Source organism: Condylura cristata, unplaced genomic scaffold (assembly GCF_000260355.1).
Source record: "Condylura cristata isolate star-nosed mole 26May11 unplaced genomic scaffold, ConCri1.0 scaffold00023, whole genome shotgun sequence".
Lineage (NCBI taxonomy): Eukaryota > Metazoa > Chordata > Mammalia > Eulipotyphla > Talpidae > Condylura > Condylura cristata.
The window spans coordinates 13,150,004-13,162,065 of NW_004567124.1; the positions used below are offsets into that span (position 1 = coordinate 13,150,004).

At 38.9% G+C, this 12,062-nt stretch overlaps 1 protein-coding gene across 1 annotated transcript in view; it reads right to left on the reverse strand.

Moving 5' to 3' along the window:
* The window catches only part of MYZAP (myocardial zonula adherens protein), a 92,148-nt gene that overhangs the window by 2,695 nt on the left and 77,391 nt on the right, over positions 1 to 12,062 (reverse strand). Inside the window, exon 12 of the mRNA XM_012728677.1 lies at positions 7,250 to 7,350. Within this exon, the coding sequence (XP_012584131.1) occupies positions 7,250 to 7,350 (101 nt within the window). The remainder of the gene's footprint in view (positions 1 to 7,249; positions 7,351 to 12,062) is intronic.

A 12,062-nucleotide genomic window follows, 5' to 3' on the forward strand; every position in this document is an offset into this window, starting at 1 on the left:
GCCCCCCTTTCCCTTTTTTCTCCTTTTCCCCTTTTTTAGGACTCTCCACTCGCCGACGCCATCCCACCTTAGGGTCCTGCCTGTCTTGCCTCCAGACACCTCAATAGTTGGAATTGGTCTCCAACAACCAGCCATGGGGAGAAGGGTCCTGTACGCCCTGCTCTGAAGTTCAGAGACGAATGTGGAACTCCTAAAGGTTTTAAAGGACAGGCATGAATTGCTCATATTTTTATTCTAGCAAGATTCCTATAGCACTGCTAAGGGTTGACAGCAGAAGGATCAGTCTGAAAGTAGAAGGTTAAGAGAATTTTGCTATTTAGGAAGGGATTGAGAACATGAGAATTTGAATTCTTACAGTAGCAAAGGAGGTGAAGTTTCAGGAAAGGTTAGGGAGCTTCTGGGAAGCTAGAATTAGCAGGATTTGCCAACTAAGATGAAGGCAGAGTCCAAGAATTTATCTGGACACATAACTACTTTTCCCAAATCATTTGCAATTTGGTGGGCTAAGTGACTAAATGAGCAGAAATGATATATATTATTTTCAGAGTTAAGAGTACAAAAACCATCTAGACAGTCCTCCATGGTCTCTGTCTTCCCTTTCCTACAGGGGATATAAGAAGGAGCCCAAGGATTCCAAGGCAAGGGTTCTAGATAAACCCTGGGATCCCAAATGACTAAATAGTGAGGTCCAATCTGCTCTAGACTCTAGCAAGAGAAATCAACTTCATTGCACTAAGCAACTGAGATCTATGGATTGTTCTTAGGGCCGCTAACCTTCCTTCTCCCTACTAATGCAACAACATTGTGTATATAGCATATGAGTCCACTCCATTTCCTCTAACTTCCTACCTTCTTAACTACTGTTTTGTCATCTGTCTTCTCTACCCCTTCCATCACTGGCCTAGTTCAGATTTGCATAATTTATCTTTGAATATTGCTTTCAGTGTTGACAGTCTTCTCTCTCCCTGAACCTACTGTCCATTCTGCTTTCAAAGATATTTCCCAACAAATCATAGCATGTACTGTTTGTGATCTTTCTCAGCCTCCTCACTGCTTCCTGTATGAAATTGAAACTCCCCTGCATGGCCTAGGGGCCATCCACCATTTCCTGTTATATCTCCTGTCTGGCCTTGCTAAGCAACACAGTTTTCTTGACTTTTCACACTACTTCCACCTATTTGCCATTCTCTTGCTGTTCCCTCTTCCTTGAATGTCTCCCCAATCAAATCAAACTGCTGGATTACTGCCAATATTTTAAGACTCAAAAGAAACATCACCCGTATGACACTTTCCCTGATGCCCTCCCATCCCCTCCACAAGTGGTACAAATGACTATTTCTTTCTTTATGTGCTCAGTTTCCTGGATCAGTGCTGCTCAACTTTTTCTGCTGCCACAAGGTTCAATTTGCTAAACTTTCCCATGAGTGACAACTCCCATTATTCCACAAAGATTTTTAACTTAAATGTAGTATGCACACAGCTTTTTAACAGGGATTTTTAGACAGCTGGGGTAATTTTAAACTCCACACATCTCTCCCCAAGAGAATCAACATGTCCCTTCCATGCTTCCATCCTAGTCTCACCATATACACCTTGGAAATGACTGTGACACCACCAGAAACATCTATCTCACTGTGCCCCTGTACGCGTCTACACATTTCTGCTACTTCTAATTTCTTGAAGGATTCAGCCATATCTTACTCAGCTTCATGACCCCAGCAGTTCACAAAAGGCCAGGCACAGTGCTATCACCCCACATATGCATGACAAAAGAAACCAAGGGACGAGGGACTTCAATGAATGAGGGGTCACTGTCACCTGTCACCTGTCACAGAGAAGAAGCCACAGGACCAAGCAAGTTGAGGTCCAGAGTAGGCAGTGGAGTAGAATAGAAGCCAGATGGCAATTTGTGCCAACTACTATGAAAAGCCTACATAACAGAAATGATAACTGGTGATACTATCTTCAAAGGCCATGAAATCAGAAATTTTTATAAAGGTGGCCCTTCTGAGTTTCAAAAACAGTCTCTCATATCACAATCTTTCATAAAGAATTGAGGTATCTGATGTAGTTGGTCACTAGGAAATAACAGGATTTCAAGAACACTAAGGGTGTCAACTTAGAACTGAAGTTCAACCATTTTCTTTATCATGTTAAAGCTATTATTAACCTTTTATTAATCCATAAAGGGGTTGATCCCTATGGGGAAAAATAGCAGAATCAGCAAAGGCGGCTTTGACCAAAAAAAAAAAAAACATTTTGTGTCCTGGTCTTCACAGCAGAAATATGAAAATGTAGACATTTTAAAGTGCTTACTATGTGCCACGCACTTATGACTACAGGAAATATTTTTCATTAAATCATACTTATTGTGACATAATTTATGACAGTGCTAGAAACCAAGTTTCACTAAGGGCAAGAGAAAGCGCAGTCTCTTCTGGGCGTTTGCTTATCACAGTTCTCTGTGAATGAAGGCTAAATGACCTAAGATTGTGCTCAATGTCTTTAGTTAACTAACGTTGAACTTTTCAAATAAAATTCCTTAGTCTTATTTTAAAAAAGATGAGCTTAAAAGACCTTGAAATCAGTGAACACTGTCTCACCCCTTTCTTTTCTTATCCAATTATGAGATCCTTGCTTTCCAGAAATTTATTTAAAATGGAGATTAAATAGAAAAGGAAAAGAATCTGAGAAGGAGAAACTGGAGACAGAGAAATGATACTAAGCATATTAAACACAGACAAAACACCAGAATCAAGCAGCTGGTAACTTTGGGAAGAGAATGTACACAGGAAGTCCTAAAGCTGAGATAGGCATGAGGAAGTCAGAAGCATAACAGTTCATGGTTCAGGGGTGACTGCTGTAGACTGAGCTTGGGGAGCTGGGGAAACAGTGGCAATGTTATCAGAAATATGAACATGTGGTTATTGCAACTAGGCTACTTATGCCTGTATCTCATTCGACTAACAGAGTACATAACTGTTCTTAAAACTTAGTCTCCGTCAAAGACTCAAAGCAAGTTTCTGAGGGGTTTAGTATCAAATATCCTTGTTTTAGGTGAGGAAATTGGGACTCACTGAAGTTAGGAATTTGTTCAAAGCTGTATCTATAAAGGAGAGAGATCTAGAACCAGAAGCTAGTGCTAATTCTGAATCAGTGTTCTTTAGCACTACTAATAGGATGACTTTGACCAAAAAAAGATGCTCTCTCATTTGTGGATAGAGTGGGTATGAAAGAAGACCAAGTGCATGCCAGCAGGGAATTCACAGCAGGCAACCTCAGAAGGAAGACTTGTATTCAAGAGAGAAGTTGGACTACTAATGACTCAGCCACAGGTGTGGCAAGAAGAGAAGTGAGGAGAAGAGCTATCTTTGCAGAAATTACTATAACCAAGGAGAATCCTGAGGAATTTCCACAGTGGGGATCTGGGAGGAGAAAGAAGACTGATCAAAAGAGATGAATGGCAGGCCAAGGAAGCAGGGAGACAACCAGAAGAGAAAAGTCCTATAGAAAGCAGACATTGTGCTGCTTAGGGTAGACAGCCAAATGCTACTGTACACAAGACTCTTCTAAGTAAGATTACAAAGAAAACTGCAATTAATGTAATGGGAGAGAATCCCTGCCCACGTGGAACTTACATATTTTAGTGAAGAGAGAGAAGATAAACAAAAAGAAGTAAAACATAAGCAAGAAATGCTTCTTTAAGTCCTTTACCAAATAAATAAATCACATTACAACATATATCAGCTGCCTAAGTCCTTACTTAGTGAGCACCTTTAATTTCAGCCAAAAAAATATTTACTAAGCATCAAGTAAATGCTAGGTTGAGGGAGGTTGAGGGATGTGGGCTACATTCTCCCATTACAGTGTTGGCAGGGACAGGGAGATTGGGCTTGGGTGGGTGGCCTTAATGGTTCACTAAGTAAAGAAAAAGCTGGCTTCAAATGTCTTCAGCATACATAAAAATAGAGAAGCTCTAATTATGGGTAAATGAAATTAGCAGCAGCACGGCATATAACTGCAGGTACAAGGAGAAATGTGTCAAAGGGCTGTTAGACTTTGTCCCCAGTGCCTAGACCCCTGGAACCACTCTGACAGACCATAAATCACACGGCCTTTCAGAATTTCACACAGTATCTAGAGGCTCTCAAACCTCTGAGAGCTTAACTGAAGAGCTCAATCACAGTGAAGTAGGGCACACTTGACTAAGTTATCCATCCATTTAATAAATCATTAATAATCACCAGCAACTATTAAGCCAATGAAGTTGTATCAGTCTACCAAATTCACCTATGTTTGATAGTGTCTTACAGGTAAAGTCAGAGTTTTCCTTTAGTTAACAGTAACAATGGCTATCATGTATTATCTAACTTTGGAATAGCTAGTGTGTTAAAGTTTCATTTAATCCTCATAACCCTATGAGCTATGATATTGTTCTATTTCCATGTTAGGATGAAATTGCTGAGATTAAGAGATATAAGTAACTTGCCCAAGGCTGTGTTCAGCCAGCAGCAGGCTGGGCAGAACCCTTTCCCTCCTTTCCAGCCTGCTGAAGCAGCCTGAGGACACCAGGAGGACTACAAGGAGCTGGTCTGGGGCTCCCCCATGGCCCACACTGCTCCCACACTGGAGAGAAAACCAAGTGAGAACAAAACCACTCTACGTAATGAGGCTTAATTCAATATTGCTCTTGAGCAAAAAAATTCTGGAGGAGGCTACTGTAAAAATATCGTGGAAAACACTGTGCGATCTTTATTATTTAGATTCAAGTGTGAGGTCCAATTAAGAACCACGTATTTAATGAGAGAACAAACATATCACAATTTAGCAACTCTCTACTTATTGAGTATTTTAAAACTACAAATGTACCACACGAGGACTCAGAGGTCTGGTTCTAATAAATGCTGATGGCGTGGCTTCCAGGGAATCACTTTACCTCTCTGGGCACCAATTTTGATATCTATTGGACATGAGGATTAAATGAGAGGGGTTAGAATTTACTTTTGACCACAGAACTTTTTATTCAAGTAAAGTTTTTCTTGGATAAGCTTTTAGTGTGCAAAGCACTCTAAAAGCTAAGCTTGTCAAGTTGCTTTGGGGGAAGGAGGGTCCCTGAGTCCAGCTCCTTGCTAAGCTCCCGAGACAGCCTGAGGCCTCTCCCAGAGCCAGAGTTAGCACAAGCACAGGTGGAAAATGACTGCCCTGAATGATCTCTAAACAACCCATGCGCCTCTCTCACTACCCAGAGTGGCACGGTATCTTTTGCATAGTAGGCACTTAATAAATATTTGTGAGGAAAAGAATGAAATATTATTCTGCCTTTTCGGAAATGTGGATATGTAGTTTTCATTTCCTCTGCTGATTGACCTAGGTAGTTAAAGTGCTAAGATGGATCCTGGGGGAAACCAAATGCTACATTTATGGAAAAGCTGCTTTTAGATACTGAAGTGGCTTCCAAGTTCACTGCGGCCATAAGTTAAGGGTCTGTCAGCACTTCCATTATGAAAACCGCTTTGTGGTTTCATAACTTAGCCATAAAAGTTTGCTTCAGGCTATCCTTCAGCATACAAATTGAAAAGCTTATTTCAAGCCAAAATGTGGGAATTAGAAAACAAACAATTTATTGGTTTCAGACATAGTTTTGTATCCATCTTAGCCAAACAAGATTTATTATGTGGGCAATTAGAGTGGACTAAGTCACTTGATTCTTGAAAAAAAAAAAAAAAAAAAAAGGAGGGAAATGACCAAACTATTTATATTTGGAAAGGAGTCCCTGGACATAACCAATCATTTTTTTTTTTTTTTGGCTATCTTTTTATCATGTATTCTGTATCCCACATTGATGACACCTGGTATCTACTTACCTATTTTCCCTTTTAGAAAATAATTTCTGGTAATTACATCAGAATGATACAATTGCCTCATTTTTATCAGAAAACAAGAAATCACTCTCAGAAAATGAGCTTAGTGCTGCTTTTGATAAATACTTTGAAAAGGGTAAGTGGCTTCTTTTATAAGTTCAAAAAGAGCTAAGAGTAATGAGTAAAAATTGCCAGTAGGGAGATAAGATCTTGTTCTATAACAACAGAGGTGGTTAGAGCAGAGAAGTCACTTTGTCAAACCCTTAACTTCACAGGTGGGAAACTGAGGCTACAGCAAATGGAGTCCAGCCTGACCCACAGGCAACCTGCTGCCTTAAGGAAGGCAGGAACCAGGCGGTCTGCACCCCTCCCTGGGGTGGGGCAGCCCATCACTAAATGTCACCCATCAAGATTCTAGGATTCCACTTTTTTCGGGCCTCCTAATGTCTACCACATCACCTACAAATGTCTCTAATGACACAAGAATTCACCCTCCTACACACAACACACAAGGCACCTTGTGACTCTAGTAACAAGTCAAAACCACATGCCATCAGTGTCTTTGTTATAAACTTTTATGCCCTTTGGAGCATCTAGAGGTGGTAGGCTAGTTATCAAAGATAGGTTATTAGATGACAGGTTCTAGTCTTACAGGGGAGAGGCCAGGCATGGCCATGTGGAGCAGCAGCTTAAAACAAATGGGCCAGTCCTCTAGCTTAGCAATGCCACGAAAGAAGCCAGGCAACAGCTGTTGTATATCAGCAACTCATGGCTAAAGTGGATCACTGATTTGTGAATCTGACCCAGTAGTTGAAAACAATTTGCTATGGTATTAGGAAACACACCATCGATTAACTTTGCTCCAGATTTGGACTTTCCCTGCTCTGTATTATTAAAGTACCTTGCAGATCCCTCTCACCTACTATAAATGTTTGCTTACATAGATAGCTGACCTCCTGACTGGAGCAGGAACCAAATCTCATTCCTCTCCATCAAAACTATCTGGCACAGGAGAGATACTCAACAAATATTTGTGGCAGAGATACTCAACAAAAGGTGGGAGAGAGAGGGAGGAAAGGAGGAAAGAAAGGGAGAGGAGAGGTGAAAACAGAAAAGTAGAGGGGAGGAGTGAGTGCAGGAAGGAGCATGCACTCAATGAAAAGGCCAGTTTCTGAGGTGAAATTCCCTGCATCTCCCTTTTGCTATCCTCCTGCCCCACAAAAAGTCCCTGCTCCCACAGAAATCAGTCAGACCCCATCACAGTCACCAATTATCTTTGCAGAAATACTTTTGATCGAAAGAATGCACTTCTTATAATAATAGCCCAGTAAAGTATTTTCTTAAGTCAGGGGGGGATCTGAGTCAGGAAAACAGGAAATTCCAAATACCTGGGTAGAAGATCACAGCCTACTCCAATCTCTCTGGTTTCCACTTCAGTCTTGGGCTGGGTTTCTGTCAAGTAGTCCAACCTGCTCTGAAGTTCATTATTCTAGAGATGAGGGGAAAATACTTTTAGTAAAGCGAATGTGTTCTCCCATAAATATGCATGGCATAATTTATCTGATTTTTTCCAGTGCCATGCACAACAATCACAATGTGTTTATCAAGAACCTCTTGCACAGTAGGAATTGAAGAAACACATGGATTGAATCCACAGAGTACTTTCTATGGATGTAAATAAGTTTCAAATCTTACATAAGAAATAAGCAGAATTTCTTCACCTATACTACAATCTGCTTTTTCCACCGAACAATTTGTTGTGAATACCTTCCCACATTTATTAGTTTTTTTTAATGTCAACAAACTATTTTAATGTGTTCATAACATTCCATTGAATGGATGTACGTTATTTATTTAACTAGTCCCTTATTGATGGGTATTTACATATTTATCACTTTTTTTCAATTATAAATATGGTACAGCTCAACTTTTAATACTCCCTCATTAAACTATAAAATGAGTAAGTCTATTAACTTAATTTAGTGAGAAATACCTCTATAACTTAATAATTAGTATTCATAGGTGTGGAAAATTCAGAATCTTAAACATATAAAGTAAAACAAGCTCCTTGGGATTAAAATTAGCATTCTAAATAGTTTTTTTTTTTTTTTTTTTTAGCCCAGAGCCAAACATTACATAGATTGATGATTATGATGTTCAGGAATTGGAAATTTGCCCCATGGGGGAAATGAAGGACAAAGGTGCAAGAAGAGTTGAAGACATTGGAATGAAAAATAGATGAAGTGATGGAGCCTGGACTGTGAAGGGCAAAAATATACAGGAATTTCAGACAGAGGTTATGGGGGGTTATCTCCATGTACGGAGGTTTGAGGTTTTGTTTTTAATTTTCTTGTAGGTTGGTTTTTTCTTTTTTTTTTTTTAAATGCTTGACTGAAGTTTTATGATGCAATGACCCTATCTATCTTCCTGGCTGTATCTTTGACACAAAACATGTAGGAAATACAAGATAATATCTATTGAATAAATAAATGTATAATTGCTCCTATAAGAACACATTATTTCCATAACTCAAAAAACTTACAGCATTTGTCTTTTAAGTTGGAGCTGAAGCTGAGGCAGTATTTTAAGATACTAGATAACACACGAACGTTGTCTATGGGAACAGAAGTTGTTTGTTTTGAAAGGAAAAAAATGGGTGACAGCTCAATAGCTCGGGCTCTGAATGGGAGGCGCCCAGGAGCAAGGCAGCAGCTCCAGTACAAACCCACATTCTGACAGCCACAGAGGTCTACGGGGCTCTTCTGAGGAATGGGGCATGGTGTAATGGAAGAGAAAGTGCGGCCAGACCCCTAGCAGCTGACAAGTCATGGCAGAGCTATGGGTTCCCATTCCATCACCTGGTGCTCAGTGTAGGAGAATGGTGTTGGCTGACTGCCAGGGCCACATCAACATTCACACACACATACACAGAGATTGCCTGACATAGTTGAACTCTCCCATTCATACGGAAAGAGAAAGGCAGATTCTATTCTTTAATAAGTTCCGATAATCCCATCATTTTAGCCCTTCTCAGAATAGGCTTTAATAATGAATATTTCACAGGGAGTGAACAATAAACACAGGGCAACTGTGTCCTGATTGGCTAACAGTGAGGAGTGGTAGCCCCAGATCTTTTGTTCTATTTCATAGGATCTCTGGGTAGCTGGTGGAAATACATACTAAAGCCCTGAAAGGAAAAACTGATACTACTAAAAAGCCAATGTAATTAAAAAAAAAAAAAGGTATCTGACCTGCATCCCCATATTTACTGCTGCTTTATTTACAATTGGAAAGACATGGAAACAACCCAAATGCCCAAAAGTGGATGACTGGATTAAAAAGACGTGATACATATACACAATGGAGTATTACTCAGCAACCAACAATAAATAAATAAATAAACACATGCCATTTGCAGCAACATGGATGGAGCTGGAAAAGATCATGCTTAGTGAAATAAGCCAGAAATAAAAGGAAAAATACCAGATGGTTTCTCTCATAGCATGAATAAAACAGACCAGGTGAGAAAATAATAATAATAATGAACAGCTATATACCAGAGACATTTTGTGGGGGTGGAGTGGGGAATGGGATCAAAAACAGTGGGGGGAGGGAAATGCACTGGACAATGGTGATGGCACATGGGTGATTTGGTGATGGAAACACAAGGGGATTGCAACTGAGATGGAAAAATGCACAAAATGATGTAAAAATAAAATATTATTTAAAAAATTAGGTACCTGGCCCTCCTTAGTGACGCAATGGGTTAGGACTCAGCATGCATGCTAGCTTCAGCCACTTCAGTGCCAGTTCAATCCCCGGCCCAACAGATGACCCACATGGTGCAGCAGACCTCCCCTGACTCGCTAGCTGCTCCCCTCAGCAGTGTACTTCATAGATCTGCCTGTTCTGCTCCCCACGCTGTCTCTGGTGTAGCCTCACACCACCCCTCCACCTCTGGCTTGTACCCCATTTCTGTAAGAATAGATAAATAAAGCTTAAAAAAAAATTAGGTACCTACCACATATGAGGCAATGGATAAAATAAGTGAAGTTAAAGAAATAGTACATGATTTAAAATCTCTGAAATATTAATCTTTTGAGGGTAGAGACAACTAAGAAGTAGCAAAATGAAATAATAAGCCCCATGCAGAAGGACATTCAGAATACTAAAGGGGAAATCAGAGGAAATGCCTAACTCAGGATGGATAGAAGGACTGAACCATCAAAAAAAAAAAAAAAAAATGTTCTGGAGTTAGGCGAGGGAAAGTTACACCACCCTGCAGTATGTAAGTAGAGTTAGCTGCAAAGGGCTACTTGCATACACCACAACCCCTTACTCACAAACTTATGGGATCACCGTCAACACCAAGTTTTATTTCCATCACTTGGGCTGCTAAGTGAAAACTGTATTGTAAGGAAATAAAACTATAGGCAGGAAGACCAGTCCAGAAGGTCATTGCATTTTCTAGTTCAAAGTGAGGTGAGAGCTGTACTCTAATATTGAGAAGTAAGCACTTAACAGACAATCCTCCTGCAAATATAGCTATTAACTCTGGACAAAAGACAAAAATCAACTACTCAGATGTCTGGACATTAAATGAAGACCACTAAATTTTAGAGGAGATATAAAATAATAAAATAGCAGACCTAAATCCAGCCATATCAAGAATAACTAAATGTCAGTGGATTAAATACTCCAAGTGAAAGACAGAGACTATGAAAAAGGTCTAACAGAGAACCTTGTGTAAGGTTCAAATAAAAATCAACTACAACATAAAGAATATGATCTGTTGAAAGTATCTAGATGAAGAAAGGTATGTACCCTGCAAACAATAAACACAGGACAGGAAAATATAGGTCTGGAATGGTCATATTAATGCCATATAAATCTTTAATACAAAGAGTATAAAATATGACTAATATTTCATAATAATGAAAAGGTCAATTCATCACCAAAACGTAATGAAAAATATGTATGTACCTAATGATAAGAGCTTCAAAATAAGTTAAGTAAAAAAAATGTATATATATATATATATATAAAGAAATGAAAGATTTTTAATAATCCCTCAATATTATCCCAAAATGAGAAGAAAAACACAACTAATCTAAATAATACCAAGCACTTATGTCTAATTGATATATAGAACACACAACAGCAAAATATGCACTTTTCATAATATTTAACCAAGAGAAACCATATGCTAAGCTATAAAACAAGACTCAATAAATTTAATTTAATTAAAACCATACAAAGTATGTTATCTGATATATCAATTAAATTAAAAATCAAAAACAAGATATCTAGAGACCTCAAAATCTGGAAGTTAAACTACACACTACTAAAATAGTCCATCAGTCCAAGAAGTCAAAGGAAATTAGAAAATACTTTGAAATGAATGACAATGAAAATATATCCGAGCTTGTGAGATACAACTTAAACAGAGTTCAGAAAGACATTTACAGTAATTAAAACTTACATTTAAAAAAAAATTGTTACATTAATGACCTAAGCTCCACTTCAAGAAACTAGAAAAAGAGCAAAGTAGCATCAAAATAACTAGAAGGAATAGAATAATGAATACTGGAACAAACCTAAGTAAAATAGAAAACCGACAATAGGGATTACCAACAAATAGAGAATACCAACATTTAAAAAAAATTTTTCTTAAAAACCAACCGAACCCAAAAGATGAACTAAAGAAGAAAGTTAGAGAAAGGGTACAGGTCATCAATATTAGGAATTAAAGATAACTTAAAAAGAAACAATGAGGCCCTCCCTGGTGGCGCAACGGGTTAAAGCACAGCACTAAGAAGCTAAAGCTGCTTCTGCAAGAGTTCAATTCCCGCCTGCCCCGGAGGTGACCACATGGTGTGGCAGACCTCTCCCAACCCGCCTGCTGCTCCCCTCAGCAGTGTACTTCGTCGATCTGCCTGTTCTGCTCCCCACTCTGTCTCTGGTGAAGCCTCTCACCGCCCCTGAGCCTCTGGCATGTACCCCAGTTCTGTATGCACAAATAAATAAATCTTTAAAAAAAAAAAAATGAGATAGCTACGTAGAAAAAAAAAATACCAGTCATTTCTTGACACAAAACACAAAAATTAACTCCAAATGGATTAAGATCCATTTGGCATAGAAAACAAAAACTTATTTTACAGGAAAATGTATGAGAAGTTTCTTTGATATTGTAATAAGTAA